The following is a 16,721-nucleotide window of genomic DNA, read 5'->3' on the forward strand; positions in this document are numbered from 1 at the left end:
ACTTCATTAGATTGATCTTTGTCATTTTGAATCAGGATCTTTATAATAATGATGAAATAATAACTCCAGAGAGGCCAGAGATGCTCCTGCTGTGAAGCACACCGAGTGGAGACATGTGGGGGAAAGCTAAAGAGCGTTTGTTGTTTTAATTCGGGGAAGCAGAGATCACAATAAGGTTTGTGTGTAATGCTGCTTTTACATATAATGTGTTTTGGACTGGGTTTAATCTCATTAATCCATTAACATATGTGTATTTAAGAATAAGAAGTGAGTAGTGCTGGGTGGGTTCCTGTCAGCTCTGAGTTCAGTGGGCTGTGTCAGTCTCTTCCTCTTCAGCAGCTGCAGGTGGTTCCTGCTGTAACAGCTCAGAGTCTCTGCAGTCTGACTGAGGGAGGTTTTTGTACGACGACAAATCACTGTGTGAACACATAAGCACTGTTGATGTAGTGGTAACTCTGACAGTAATAAACTGCTGCATCTTCAGCCTTCAGTCCAGTGATGGTCATAGAGAAGTCAGAGCCGCTTCCACTGCCACTAAACCGAGGTTCTGTTCCTGATTCAAGTGTGCTCACATATCTTATCAGGAGCTTTGGAGACTGTCCAGATTTCTGTTGATACCAGAACATACCCTGACTACCACCACTCCATCTGTAAACATCTGTGCTGGTTTTACAGGTGAGAGTGACGGTGGATCCTGGAGCAGACGTCTCGACTGCAGGCTGAGTCACAGTCACAGTCTGACCGCTGCATCCTGCACACAGAAACAGATCATTGATTTGTCAGCAGAAAGAAAGGAGAGGAAAGACAGCACATGATGTTTGAAATGTTGCTGAGTGAATGAACCTGTGAAACAGCAGCAGGCCAGCGTCCAGATGAGGATGGTGATGAGAGTCATGGTGCTTTCTGCTGACTGACACATGTGAGTCCTGCAGTGTTGAACTCACAGGACTATAAACCTTCTCAGTTCACTGGAGGATCAGCTGACCATGCAAAGCCTCCTCTCTATGGAAATGATGTCTCTGCTCTCAGCACACTGAAGGCAACGTGGGACACGAAACCAGGAGGAACACTGTCTGGATTTACACCGTCTATCATCTGAATGGAAGGACATATTTATATCAGGAGTGGAGATGAGGATTTGAGTTTGTGTCCACTGTGGTTGGTATGATATGTCTGTCTGTCTGACATTAACATACATGCAGAGATTCACTGTAGATAAATAACATGTTTCAGTTCTGTTTCAAATACATTTGTTAATAACTATTATTGAAAAGCCTCGTGTTCATTTAACCGTGTAGAAACTAATATAAGACTGACAAAGTTAGTTGTGTAGAAGACTGTAATGGCTTCTCTGGCAGGTGTAGAAAAGTGATGAGAAATGACATAAATCATCTTAATTCTTCCAGAGATGTAATCCATATCTTTAGAAAAGCTTTGTTGATTTAAAACCTGTATGTGTGTCTCTGTTATCAGTGAGATCAGGGAGCTTTCTCACTGATACATGCTTGCTGACAGTGCAGGAGGTTTTTGTACGGCCACTCAATGAGTTTGTATCACTGTGGTTGACTTTTGGTGGAGGAACCAAACTCATCGTTCACTGTAAGTACCAGAGATTTGTATTTTCTAACAGAAAACATTTCATTTACTTTTGAATCAGAATTTGATAAATCGAGACATTATTTTGGATAATTTACATTATGTTGATATTTTGTTACATCTCTAAAGCTTGTCTGAAGAATTTAAAAACATTAAGCAAAGTTAGTTTTATTTAATTTTGAAGAAGATGTTACGGTGAATTATATGAACGTTTTACTTTTCTTTTTTAATAAGATATAAAAACATTTTTAGCTCACAGTTGACCAAAGAACAGCTGCTCTGTCGTAACATCTAATTGTGATTTTTATATATTTTAACATTCAACAAGTGTTTCATATCAAATCTGCTGAGGATCCGTTAAAACACGTTAAAGTGTGTTTCTGTACGTTCAGAGTCGCTGCAGGGTGCGTTCACAGCCCGTCAGTTTAAAAGAGTTCAAAGGAAGTGAAACAAACAGATGACAAAGTCTTCAACTGTATGAGATGTTACTTTTTGTTTTTCTGAACAGTAAATGATTGCAGAGATTAGTTATTCATTCTGAAACATTGTGAAGCAGAGAGAAAGCTTTTCACATAACGATCATTCCATGAACGCCTTCATCACGTTGCTTACCTTCATGTAGCTCTTCAGGAGTTTTGATGAGCGCCAAAGAAGAAGAGTCATTATTTTAAATGCCAGAATGATATCAAGTCTCACCGTTTGATTTGATGAATGAACCCCTCGTGTTCTCCCAGGCCTCAGCTCCTCTTGTGATCACAGCTCATGCTCACAGCTGACCCCAGTTTCTCTGTCCTGTGCCTTCAATGTATAATTCTTGTTCTGACGAGAGCTACAGAATAACACTCTGACTCCAAACATCAAGTTTAACATTTTATTTTATTTATTAAACCCTCATTTCCTTCCTCATCCTGTTTGTTCTGGCACTATTTCAATGTTTTTAAAATATGTTTTATTGTTTTATGTCCTACGTATTTGTACGTTGCATTGTTGGAGGAGCCTTGGGCTTTTCATTGCCTTATCTACATCGACTATGTGCAACATGTGCAACATGTGCAACATGTGCAACATGTGCAATATGTGCAATATGTGCAATATGTACCTGGCTGCTAAATCCTCAGAACTGTTACAGGATGTGTATTTTGTAAATTGTGTAACTTTTTATTATATATTTTTTTTTTACCTGAACACTTTTGTATGCATGCTTCTCCGTAACATGAAGCTGTCTCTGGCTCTTTCCTGCTGTGACAGCGTGAATGTCCCCTCTGAGGGACTACTAAAGGCATTCTGACTCTGGTTCTGATTCCCTGCAGCTACTGTGCATATGACAGTGAAGCCTCTGAATGTTTGAATGTGTCCTGTATGGACTCTGTCTCACAGCGTCTGTCCCTCACTGGAAGTTCATCTGCTCCTTGTGTCTCTCTCCCCTGCAGCGGGCTCCATGCTCAGGCCCTCCGTCTCTCTGCTGGCCCCCTCCTCCTCTGAGCAGCTCTCTGGGGGCTCGCTCACGCTGGCCTGCCTGCTGACCGGCTACTCTCCTCAGGGAGCCGTGGTGAGCTGGGAGGTGGACGGCACACAGGTGACAGAGGGGGTCCTGAGCAGCTCGGAGGAGGAGAAGAGCGGACGCTACAGCAGCAGCAGCAGCAGCCTGAGCCTGAGCCAGGAGCGCTGGGTGTCAGGAGAGCTGTACTCCTGCAAGGTCCTCCATCATGCCCACAGCCAGACCCAGTCCCTCCACAGGAGCCAGTGTGGGGGCTAGAGGGGCCGCTGGAGCCCAGGAGAACACATGCTGCTCTGATCATCAGGAGCTGTAATGTGTGTAGAGGAAGTGAAGCTTTGTGTGGCCGAGAACAAACTGCTGTAAAGTGTTGGACAGCAGCAACTGAGAGAGTGATGTGTGAAGCTCAGCAGAGATGAGAGTGTGCTTAGTAACTGTCATGTTGATGATTCAGGATGTTCCTAATAAAGCTTTCTCTGATAAATAACATGATGAAGTGTTTGCTGTTTTATTTAAAGTAGTAAGACATTAAAAGGTTTTATAACATTCTGCACTTCTATCAGCAGAACAAGATAAAGCTTTGGATAGTTATCTTTTAATTGGCAATGAAATTGACGAGGTGGTGAAGGAAAGTTACTGCACTGTTTTATCGTGATTAAGAATTTGATCCAAATGTGAACTTGATTTTTAGTGAGACAGAAAGTTTATGGCTCATAAATAAGATCAGCCTTTAATCTGAGCTGAGAGTAGATATTTAGATTTTTAAGTATTTATTTTTCAACATAGTGTGAATATGGAGTTAGTGTTTGGTGAAGTTCCTGTCAGCTCAGTGTTCAGGGTGACATTAATATAGTTTAAACAGGGTGTTGAAGAGTGTCTGTGAGTGTGTGTCAGCTTTATTTGGATTCATGGTGGTTCTGCTTGATGACTCTTGTGTTCACTGGACCAGTTCTCCTCCTCTCAGTCTCTTCACCTCTGCAGCTGCAGCAGGACGCTTTGCTTCAGACTGAAGGGGGTTTTTGTACGGCTCTAAATCACTGTGTGAACGTGCCACCACCATGATCACCAAGACAATAGTAATCTCCTGCATCAACATCCTTGACGTTACTGATGGTCAAAGTGTACTGAGCACCAGATCTAGTACCACTGAATCTAGGCTCAGTCCCAGAGAACAGAGTTGATGCTGAGTATATAAGAAGTTTAGGAGCCTGTCCAGGTTTCTGAAGATACCAACTGAGATCAGCACCAATATCTGAGCTCCCTGTAGCGCTGATGGTCACAGTCCCTCCAGGACTAGCAGTCTTGGATGTGTCCGTCTGAGTCAGGAACTTGTTGGCAGAAGACTCTGAAACGAGAAGTGAAATGTTAGATAACCAACAACATGGAGCAGCAGTTTAAATGATAACAGAAAGAGTTAAAGACAAAGCACATTGGATGCAAACATGAAAAGAAAAGACACACATTGAACCACACATACATTACTCCTATCATTTCAGACGATACATGTTCAAAGTCTCTCACCCTGACACAGAAAGCCCAACATGACAAGCAGAGCTACTGACAACATGATCTCCAGTTCTCAGGATGAGTGCAGGAACACGGTTCAGACTCTCCGTGACACAAGACCTTAAAGCTGTGAGGAGCAGTGAAGCATTACAATCATGCAAATGACATGTCACACGTCACACAGACACCTGTCCTCGAGGAACCAAAATGCAGTTGAGGTGAGTTTTAGTTACGGTGTAACATCTCTTGAACATCATTTGGTCATTCAGAGTCACTCTGAAATGTGAGGGTAATGCTCTTCGAGGTACTTTCTTTTCTCTGCAAACATCTTTCCTTGTTTCCACTTCTTTCTGAAGTATCTCATGAACAGTTTAACAGTTCCCCCGCTGGCAAATCGATCTGCATTGAACTCAATATCCACTGAGTGTTTGATTCTCTAGGATGTCCCTTCTTGTTATCAAACCCACTGAATAGAGACACAGCATGCCATGCAACAGAGACATCTAATATCTAACAGGTCTGTCAAGACTGGTTGATGTTACCTCAATGAGGGGCCACACAGAGACACACATACAAAGGGCTGGGCCACTCACTAGAGGTGAGGTATTCTGCCTCATAAATTAAGTTACAAGTTAAATCAATCAAATGTAGGTAAATCATGTTTGTTACCTGAATATGAATTAAGAAAAAAAGCGCACAGCTCTCCATAGAGTTTCATTTATTTTGTTATAACAAGTGTTGGCAGCTCATTCCTTAAAACAGAAGCCTCAGATTGCTTAAGATAAGGGGAAATATTAAGTATATATTTCAAGCTTGTTATGCAAATAAGTTATTGGGCTTTTTTTATCAAGTGAGATTAGTTAGAAAATGCTTTCAACTTAAATTTGAAAAGTGGGCTTATTAATACATGAATATATATTTATATATATATACAGTATATACATAATATATGTCAACATATATATTTAAGAAGTATAATATAAGACAAACTGAAGTTTCAGGTGTGGGCCATATTCCATTATACTTTTAGAATTCGCTGAAGGCCAATTAAAATGTACAAGACACCCCAGATCTCTGCATTGTATTGTATTGCCTGGTTAATAAATGTGCAACACAGTACTAGTCACATAGTGTCACACTGTAGATCCTGTTTTACATTAATCTTTCATCAGAGATGGCCTTTTTTTCTGAGTGACCATGTATATAATTGAACATCTGGATTAGGAAAGGGCAACATTTGAGTTTCACTTCCCCTCTGACTGGGGCTCATGTAGTTTCTGTGCGTCTGTGCCGGTGGTGCGTATCAGAACCTCAGGTCAGGTCACAGCTCAGCATCGTACGCTGTTTCATACGAGGGAGTTTCTTGTATGACTCTATGAGGCCGACATTAGCTCCCATACAGCAGTCACTTCATGCATCTTCAGCTCTTGGTGGTGGGAGTGACTTTCATTTCAAATCAACTACAGCTCAGAGACAGAGAAATAAAACATAGCTACTGAATGTAAAATATTTTATATGAAGAACAGTTTGAACATTAAACTAAACTAACCCTATTTCTGTAAAGGCTGGTTAATGCACTCTCTGTAGACTCAAATCAGTATCTCAGCCTGGATGTAGGCTACCAGTACCAGCAGTAAAAACAGCAATAACCTTATTAAAAAACTGGATAATTGTGCATCAAGCCCAACAAATCTTCTCTGAGAGTTGTCTGTGTCACATCTGCATGAAAAACAACAATGCTGCCCTCTTGTGTCGACATAGGAGTATGTAGAGACATTTGAATCTTTCACATCATGCACAGAATCTGAGATACAGTGACATAAAAGTCCCTTCTTCATCGGAGCAAAGTTCTCTTGTGAGTCTTTATCGCTTTGCAGTCGCCCTGTATAACAATCTAGAGTCTGTCTGGGTCTCTTTGTAGTTGTTTTGCCTCTTTATGAAGTAATTTAGCACTTCTTTGTGGCGCCATGCCTCTTTCTCATCATTTTGAATTTCTTTGTGGACTTGATGCGTCTATTTTCTCCTCTCTCTTTGCTCATTTTGTCTCTAAGTTGCATTGTGCATCTCTTTCCATGGCTTTATAACAAATTGTTTTGATTTATTTAACCTTTATTTAACCAGATGAAAACATTGAGACAAATCTCATTTACAATGCTGACCTGGCCAAGAAGGCAGCAACGTTACACATTCTTACACATAACACAGACATTTAAAATACAGAGAACACAACTCAGTCAACAAAAGACGAAAAGCAGTCACTACATTGTGCACATTTGGGACAGTAAGAAAGGTACACTACTTATTACTGCAAGAGCAGCTGGTGGTAAGGACCTCAGACAACTTCAATTTAAAACAGGCTATAGGGACAAGTGCCCTCAGTTTGAGGCTTGATTGAAGGTCATTCCAAGACCAAGGACCATCATAAAAAATACTCCTTTTTCCAGCCTCAGTCTGCACGGCAGGAACATGGACCCGTATCCAGGCACTGGATCTGAGGTTGTAAGAGTCACAAACTGGAGCAAATTTGGCACATATATACAGTGGAAGCTTACCTAAAATGGCTTTATACAATAATACAAACCAATGCTGTATCCTACGCATATAAGTGAGGACCATCCAGTTAGGCTATACGGTGTGCAATGATGAGTCCTCTAGGGTGCATTTGATATGTATCGCAGTGCAGCATGGTAGAGTGGGTCAAGTTTGGCCAAAACAGTGGGACAGGCAAATCGATAGATTGTATCACTGTAGTCAAGCTGGGACAGTCTTAAGTCTGTAAAGGAAGCCAAGAGTGAATTTCAATTTCTTAGTTAAAACTTCAATGTGGTGTTTAAAGTTTAGATTTCTGTCCAACCAAAAGCCCAGATATTTGTATGTATCAACAAACTCAACAGAGACGCCAGCAAGGGTGTCAATGGAGAGGCAAGAGGAACTAACTTGGGAGCAAAAAGCATTGCTTTGGTTTTCTTACCGTTCAATAGCAGTTTAGAATCAAGAAGTGCATGCTGCAGCGTGATAAAATCTGATTTAAAAGTGGAAACGGCCATATCCAGAGAAGGAGCACATGAGTATAAAATAGTGTCGTCAGCATACATAGGGAGGTTGTGGCTCAGTGGATAGTGTGCTGATCTTCGGATCACGGGGGCACAGGGCCACTGGTTTGAATCCCGCTGCGGTCAATATTCAGCTGTGTCCTTGGACATGACACTTCACCCTAAATTGTTCATGTGGGGATTGCCCACAGTATTGTGTAAGTCGATTTGGAAAAAAGCTTCTAACAAGTGACATTTAATAATATGATAGGTGAAAAATTGCATCTGATTACAAATATTGTTTACATATAATAAAAAGAGCAATGGCCCCAACATAGAGCCCTGTGGAACTCCCTTCTCCAAGTTGACAGGCTCAGAGACAGTACTACCCAACCTGACGCATTGAGTACGGTCAGTTAGAAAACTCTGAAACCAGCAAATGGCGTTATGACCGAAAGGAGACACAAACACAACATTAGACAGAAGATGGAAAAACTTCTCAGATAAGATGGAAAGAACCAACACCGTTGTGATGTTGGTGACAGTGCAACTATCTTGGACAAAGTTATAGTGGGGGTTGCCAACTCCGGCAGCACCAACACCTGGTCTGCCACATGTGGAAGCCCCTCTTTAGTTTCTCACCTGCTGAGCCCAGAGTAAAATGCTTTAGTGTGCACAAACTAGAGGGGGACAGCAAACACCAGTGTGGTTTTGGTGGGAGTACGACCACCCTTGACGAAGTTATAGTCGGGGTGCCAAACCAGGCAGCTGCACCACCCTCTACACTCTAAGTGATGATGTCACACTCTCTAGCCCTGAAGAGTCCATTATATAATCTACAACGGCCTGAACATTTACCAAAACTTAATTGTTGATGAGTCAAAAACTCTAAAAGATATCAAAAAGCTGAATGCAAATGCATTGCTGAATGTTTTGTGACCGTTTCAAAGTTGGAATGAAGTCTGTAGCTGAAAGTATGCTGAAGTAGTTAAACGGCGAAATCTGGTTGAAATAATCAATCAACAACAACTGTATTAACCCCGCAAGGGGCAATTGGTTGTGAGCAGCTTATGGCATGTACACAGGCAGGAACATACGGGAAGAAAGCACAATAATAAGATGCGGAAGAATAAAGATTTGAAGAACAATAGTTGAACAGCATTCGCACTAATAAGTATGTTGAATAGTAGACTGTGTGTGGCTTCGCCAGTCACACAGAGTTACATTATTGCACATCATGTGAACAACATCTTGTTCTTTCTTCTTTCTTAATTCTGAGAGCCATGTTCGTGCTCAACTCTGACTGCATTTTACACATGTCTGCACAGCCCTCCACTTTAAATATAATTCACTGTAGTTTGCCATATATTGTCATATATTCATCGTCCTAAGTGTTTTAGTTTTTTAGCTTTTCAGGTCTTTTTAAATTTGGTGTAAATACTTCTTTTAATTATCTTTATATTTTTAACCTACGATGGCAACTTGTCTTCTTGGATTGTTTATGTCCGTACCACCGGACACCAAAGCTAATTCCTTGTATTGTCAAAGTATCTGGTAATAAACTTGATTCTGATTGTGATGTACGTCTGCTCGTCCTCAAGCCTCTGCTTTGCACTGGTGGTGCAGGGGGGGTCAGGGGTCAAATCATGTTCAAACTCAACGTCTCTTGGATGTTCCTGCTGTTTTTGGTTTCAATAATGGAACAAAAAAACATTTCCGAAACTTCAATGAAACTGTTTGTTAGAAAACCTGAAGTTTTTAACTAAGAGGTGAATTTGAGGTTAACTAATGGATAAGTTCATTGATTGATGTGAATAAGAGGGTTTTAATCAGCCACCGTTTAACATTTTAAAGACTTCATTAGATTGATCTTTGTCATTTTGAATCAGGATCTTTATAATAATGATGAAATAATAACTCCAGAGAGGCCAGAGATGCTCCTGCTGTGAAGCACACCGAGTGGAGACATGTGGGGGAAAGCTAAAGAGCGTTTGTTGTTTTAATTCGGGGAAGCAGAGATCACAATAAGGTTTGTGTGTAATGCTGCTTTTACATAGAATGTGTTTTGGACTGGGTTTAATCTCATTAATCCATTAACATATGTGTATTTAAGAATAAGAAGTGAGTAGTGCTGGGTGGGTTCCTGTCAGCTCTGAGTTCAGTGGGCTGTGTCAGTCTCTTCCTCTTCAGCAGCTGCAGGTGGTTCCTGCTGTAACAGCTCAGAGTCTCTGCAGTCTGACTGAGGGAGGTTTTTGTACGACGACAAATCACTGTGTGAACACATTAGCACTGTTGATGTAGTGGAGACTCTGACAGTAATAAACTGCTGCATCTTCAGCCTTCAGTCCAGTGATGGTCATAGAGAAGTCAGATTTGCTTCCACTGCCACTAAACCGAGGTTCTGTTCCTGATTCACGTGTGCTCGTATATCTTATCAGGAGCTTTGGAGGCTGTCCAGATTTCTGTTGATACCAGGACATACAATAAACATTAGGAATATCTGTGCTGGTTGTACAGGTGAGAGTGACGGTGGATCCTGGAGCAGACGTCTCGACTGCAGGCTGAGTCACAGTCACAGTCTGACCGCTGCATCCTGCACACAGAAACAGATCATTGATTTGTCAGCAGAAAGAAAGGAGAGGAAAGGCAGCACATGATGTTTGAAATGTTGCTGAGTGAATGAACCTGTGAAACAGCAGCAGGCCAGCGTCCAGATGAGGATGGTGATGAGAGTCATGGTGCTTTCTGCTGACTGACACATGTGAGTCCTGCAGTGTTGAACTCACAGGACTATAAACCTTCTCAGTTCACTGGAGGATCAGCTGACCATGCAAAGCCTCCTCTCTATGGAAATGATGTCTCTGCTCTCAGCACACTGAAGGCAACGTGGGACACGAAACCAGGAGGAACACTGTCTGGATTTACACCGTCTATCATCTGAATGGAAGAACATATTTATATCAGGAGTGGAGATGAGGATTTGAGTTTGTGTCCACTGTGGTTGGTATGATATGTCTGTTTGTCTGACATTAACATACATGCAGAGATTCACTGTAGATAAATAACATGTTTCAGTTCTGTTTCAAATACATTTGTTCATAACTATTATTGAAAAGCCTCGTGTTCATTTAACCGTGTAGAAACTAATATAAAACTGACAAAGTTAGTTGTGTAGAAGACTGTAATGGCTTCTCTGGCAGGTGTAGAAAAGTGATGAGAAATGACATAAATCATCTTAATTCTTCCAGAGATGTAATCCATATCTTTAGAAAAGCTTTGTTGATTTGAAACCTGTATGTGTGTCTCTGTTATCAGTGAGATCAGGGAGCTTTCTCACTGATACATGCTTGCTGACAGTGCAGGAGGTTTTTGTACGGCCACTCAATGAGTTTGTATCACTGTGGTGGACTTTTGGTGGAGGAACCAAACTCATCGTTCACTGTAAGTACCAGAGATTTGTATTTTCTAACAGAAAACATTACATTTACTTTTGAATCAGAATTTGATAAATCAAGACATTATTTGGGATAATTTACATTATGTTGATATTTTTTTACATCTCTAAAGCTTGTCTGAAGAATTTAAAAACATTAAGCAAAGTTAGTTTTATTTAATTTTGAAGAAGATGTTACGGTGAATTATATGAACGTTTTACTTTTCTTTTTTAATAAGATATAAAAACATTTTTAGCTCACAGTTGACCAAAGAACAGCTGCTCTGTCGTAACATCTAATTGTGATTTTTCATTTATATTTTAACATTCAACAAGTGTTTCATATCAAATCTGCTGAGGATCCGTTAAAACACGTTAAAGTGTGTTTCTGTACGTTCAGAGTCGCTGCAGGGTGCGTTCACAGCCCGTCAGTTTAAAAGAGTTCAAAGGAAGTGAAACAAACAGATGCAAAGTCTTCAACTGTATGAGATGTTACTTTTTGTTTTTCTGAACAGTAAATGATTGCAGAGATTAGTTATTCATTCTGAAACATTGTGAAGCAGAGAGAAAGCTTTTCACATAATGATCATTCCATGAACGCCTTCATCACGTTGCTGACCTTCATGTAGCTCTTCAGGAGTTTTGATGAGCGCCAAAGAAGAAGAGTCATTATTTTAAATGCCAGAATGATATCAAGTCTCACCGTTTGATTTGATGAATGAACCCCTCGTGTTCTCCCAGGCCTCAGCTCCTCTTGTGATCACAGCTCATGCTCACAGCTGACCCCAGTTTCTCTGTCCTGTGCCTTCAATGTATAATTCTTGTTCTGACGAGAGCTACAGAATAACACTCTGACTCCAAACATCAAGTTTAACATTTTATTTTATTTATCAAACCCTCATTTCCTTCCTCATCCTGTTTGTTCTGGCACTATTTCAATGTTTTTAAAATATGTTTTATTGTTTTATGTCCTACATATTTGTACGTTGCATTGTTGGAGGAGCCTTGGGCTTTTCATTGCCTTATCTACATCGCCTATGTGCAACATGTGCAACATGTGCAATATGTGCAACATGTGCAACATGTGCAATATGTGCAATATGTGCAATATGTGCAATATGTACCTGGCTGCTAAATCCTCAGAACTGTTACAGGATGTGTATTTTGTAAATTGTGTAACTTTTTATTGTATTTTTTATTATATTATAACTTGTTTTACTTGAGTACTTTTGTATGCATGCTTCTCCGTAACATGAAGCTGTCTCTGGCTCTTTCCTGCTGTGACAGCGTGAATGTCCCCTCTGAGGGACTACTAAAGGCATTCTGACTCTGGTTCTGATTCCCTGCAGCTACTGTGCATATGACAGTAAAGCCTCTGAATGTTTGAATGTGTCCTGTATGGACTCTGTCTCACAGCGTCTGTCCCTCACTGGAAGTTCATCTGCTCCTTGTGTCTCTCTCCCCTGCAGCGGGCTCCATGCTCAGGCCCTCCGTCTCTCTGCTGGCCCCCTCCTCCTCTGAGCAGCTCTCTGGGGGCTCGCTCACGCTGGCCTGCCTGCTGACCGGCTACTCTCCTCAGGGAGCCGTGGTGAGCTGGGAGGTGGACGGCACACAGGTGACAGAGGGGGTCCTGAGCAGCTCGGAGGAGGAGAAGAGCGGACGCTACAGCAGCAGCAGCAGCCTGAGCCTGAGCCAGGAGCGCTGGGTGTCAGGAGAGCTGTACTCCTGCAAGGTCCTCCATCATGCCCACAGCCAGACCCAGTCCCTCCACAGGAGCCAGTGTGGGGGCTAGAGGGGCCGCTGGAGCCCAGGGGAACACATGCTGCTCTGATCATCAGGAGCTGTAATGTGTGTAGAGGAAGTGAAGCTTTGTGTGGCCGAGAACAAACTGCTGTAAAGTGTTGGACAGCAGCAACTGAGAGAGTGATGTGTGAAGCTCAGCAGAGATGAGAGTGTGCTTAGTAACTGTCATGTTGATGATTCAGGATGTTCCTAATAAAGCTTTCTCTGATAAATAACATGATGAAGTGTTTGCTGTTTTATTTAAATTAGTAAGACATTAAAAGGTTTTATAACATTCTGCACTTCTATCAGCAGAACAAGATAAAGCTTTGGATAGTTATTTTTTAATTGGCAATGAAATTGACGAGGTGGTGAAGGAAAGTTACTGCACTGTTTTATCGTGATTAAGAATTTGATCCAAATGTGAACTTGATTTTTAGTGAGACAGAAAGTTTATGGCTCATAAATAAGATCAGCCTTTAATCTGAGCTGAGAGTTTATATTTAGATTTTTAAGTATTTATTTTTCAACATAGTGTGAATATGGAGTTAGTGTTTGGTGAAGTTCCTGTCAGCTCAGTGTTCAGGGTGACATTAATATAGTTTAAACAGGGTGTTGAAGAGTGTCTGTGAGTGTGTGTCAGCTTTATTTGGATTCATGGTGGTTCTGCTTGATGACTCTTGTGTTCACTGGACCAGTTCTCCTCCTCTCAGTCTCTTCACCTCTGCAGCTGCAGCAGGACGCTTTGCTTCAGACTGAAGGGGGTTTTTGTACGGCTCTAAATCACTGTGTGAACGTGCCACCACCATGATCACCCAGACAATAGTAATCTCCTGCATCAACATCCTTGACGTTACTGATGGTCAAAGTGTACTGAGCACCAGATCTAGTACCACTGAATCTAGGCTCAGTCCCAGAGAACAGAGTTGATGCTGAGTATATAAGAAGTTTAGGAGCCTGTCCAGGTTTCTGAAGATACCAACTGAGATCAGCATCAATATCTGAGCTCCCTGTAGCGCTGATGGTCACAGTCCCTCCAGGACTAGCAGTCTTGGATGTGTCCGTCTGAGTCAGGAACTTGTTGGCAGAAGACTCTGAAACGAGAAGTGAAATGTTAGATAACCAACAACATGGAGCAGCAGTTTAAATGATAACAGAAAGAGTTAAAGACAAAGCACATTGGATGCAAACATGAAAAGAAAAGACACACATTGAACCACACATACATTACTCCTATCATTTCAGACGATACATGTTCAAAGTCTCTCACCCTGACACAGAAAGCCCAACATGACAAGCAGAGCTACTGACAACATGATCTCCAGTTCTCAGGATGAGTGCAGGAACACGGTTCAGACTCTCCGTGACACAAGACCTTAAAGCTGTGAGGAGCAGTGAAGCATTACAATCATGCAAATGACATGTCACACGTCACACAGACACCTGTCCTCGAGGAACCAAAATGCAGTTGAGGTGAGTTTTAGTTACGGTTTAACATCTCTTGAACATCATTTGGTCATTCAGAGTCACTCTGAAATGTGAGGGTAATGCTCTTCGAGGTACTTTCTTTTCTCTGCAAACATCTTTCCTTGTTTCCACTTCTTTCTGAAGTATCTCATGAACAGTTTAACAGTTCCCCCGCTGGCAAATCGATCTGCATTGAACTCAATATCCACTGAGTGTTTGATTCTCGAGGATGTCCCTTCTTGTTATCAAACCCACTGAATAGAGACACAGCATGCCATGCAACAGAGACATCTAATATCTAACAGGTCTGTCAAGACTGGTTGATGTTACCTCAATGAGGGGCCACACAGAGACACACATACAAAGGGCTGGGCCACTCACTAGAGGTGAGGTATTCTGCCTCATAAATTAAGTTACAAGTTAAATCAATCAAATGTAGGTAAATCATGTTTGTTACCTGAATATGAATTAAGAAAAAAAGCGCACAGCTCTCGATAGAGTTTCATTTATTTTGTTATAACAAGTGTTGGCAGCTCATTCCTTAAAACAGAAGCCTCAGATTGCTTAAGATAAGGGAAATATGAAGTATATATTTCAAGCTTGTTATGCAAATAAGTTATTGGGCTTTTTTTTATCAAGTAAGATTTGTTAGAAAATGTTTTCAACTTAAATGTATTTGAAAAGTGGGCTTATTAATACATGAATACTACTATGTAATATATGTCAACATATATATTTAAGAAGTATAATATAAGACAAGCTGAAGTTTCAGGTGTGGGCCATATTCCACTATACTTTTAGAATTCGATGAGGGCCAATTAAAAATGTACAAGACAGCCCTGATCTATGCATTGTAATGTATTGCCTGGTTAATAAATGTGCAACACAGTACTAGTCACATAGTGTCACACTGTAGACCCTGTTTTACATTAATCTCTCATCAGAGATGCCCTTTTTTCTGAGTGACCATGTGGGGACCCTCTCATGACATCCAACTATAGGCCCATCAGTATCTTACCCATAGTATCCAAGGTATTTGAGAAATTGATTTTCAAACAAATCATCAATCATCTTAACAACAGCTCCTTTCCACTGCATCCAATGCAATTTGGATTCAGAGCTAATCACTCAACAGAAACAGCAACATGCTTCTTCATGGAGAAAGTTAAGGCATCAATGGACAGGCGTGGGGTTGTGGGGTTCGTGTTCCTTGACTTACGGAAAGCTTTTGACATTGTTAACCACAACATCCTATTGCAAAAAATATTCAACTTACATTTTTCTATAGAATTCACCAACCTCTTTCATTCGTATCTTTCATCCCGCTCCCAATGTGTTCAAATTGAGAACCATAAGTCTAGTGCACTATGTTTGTCAACTGGAGTACCGCAGGGCTCTATATTGGGCCCAATCCTGTTTAGTATGTACATAAATTATCTGCCTTCTGTGTGTGGAGATTGTGATGTATTAATGTATGCTGATGATACAGTTGTTTTTACTCATGGCAAAACCGCAGAAGAGGCTGCTACCAAGGTCACTGATGTGTTGAAGAATATTACATCCTGGCTTAACAATAATTGTTTGCAACCAAATGTCTCAAAGACAGTGTGTATGTTCTTCTCCAAGGGCCACAGCATTATAACAGAACAAGATGTTTTCTTTTCTGGGAGGAGACTTCAGGTTGTCTCAGAGTACAAGTACTTAGGAGTACATATTGACACAAACCTCAATTTCAAAACCCATATCAAAAAGGTCTGCAATAAAGTAAAGTTCAATCTGTCAAATTACAGATACATTAGAAACTTCCTATCATTTGCAGCAGCTAAGCTATACTTTCACTCAATGGTCCTCTCCCACATCAACTACTGTCTCATCAGCTGGTCTAATGCACACTCTACAGCTCTAAAACCACTGGAATCGCTGTATAAACAAGCACTCAAAACACTAGACAAAAAGCCATTCCGGTATCATCATTGTCACATAGTTAAAAAGTATAATCTGTTCAGCTGGGAAAATCTCATAGTTTACAAAAACATCTGCTTAGTTTATAAGATCACTCGTGGGTTGGCTCCTCCTCCTCTGGCTGGCTTTATCAGCCTAAAGTCCACCTCAACCAGGGTTACTAGAGGTGCGGCTAGGGGAGACTGCACCATCCCATTTAGGAAAAGCGCATTCAGCCAGGCTGTCTTTTCATTCCACGCATCCCATCAATGGAATTCAATACCACAACCAATAAGAGAATCCTCATCCTACTACACATTCAAGCACAGTGTTAAAAAGTGGCTCATTAATAATCAACAGTGTCAGCACTGATGTGTGGGTGTAGGTGTGTGTATGAGTGTGTATTGTAAATGTTTTATTTATTTATTATCATAACTTGCTTCTATCTGTATTCAGTGATGTAATCTAT

At 41.1% G+C, this 16,721-nt stretch overlaps 4 gene segments (V, D, J or C); 2 read left to right on the top strand and 2 right to left on the bottom strand.

Moving 5' to 3' along the window:
- Positions 1-200: 200 nt before the first annotated feature.
- Positions 201-926, bottom strand: LOC117467754 (Ig kappa chain V region K-25-like). The segment is given in 2 exon segments: positions 201-751; positions 844-926. Coding segments are annotated over 2 exon segments (414 nt in total).
- A 238-nt stretch (positions 927-1,164) lies between these two features.
- On the top strand, positions 1,165-3,578 carry LOC117467975 (Ig lambda-1 chain C region-like). The segment is given in 2 exon segments: positions 1,165-1,599; positions 3,027-3,578. A coding segment is annotated over 1 exon segment (318 nt).
- Positions 3,579-10,667: 7,089 nt separating this feature from the next.
- On the top strand, positions 10,668-13,080 carry LOC117467976 (Ig lambda-1 chain C region-like). The segment is given in 3 exon segments: positions 10,668-10,682; positions 10,899-11,070; positions 12,532-13,080. Coding segments are annotated over 3 exon segments (510 nt in total).
- Positions 13,081-13,627: 547 nt separating this feature from the next.
- LOC117467757 (Ig kappa chain V region 3381-like) lies at positions 13,628-14,160 on the bottom strand. The segment is given in 2 exon segments: positions 13,628-13,938; positions 14,115-14,160. Coding segments are annotated over 2 exon segments (357 nt in total).
- Positions 14,161-16,721: the final 2,561 nt, after the last annotated feature.

The sequence above is a fragment of the Pseudochaenichthys georgianus genome, chromosome 22, assembly GCF_902827115.2.
Source record: "Pseudochaenichthys georgianus chromosome 22, fPseGeo1.2, whole genome shotgun sequence".
In the NCBI taxonomy this organism is placed as follows: Eukaryota; Metazoa; Chordata; class Actinopteri; order Perciformes; family Channichthyidae; genus Pseudochaenichthys; species Pseudochaenichthys georgianus.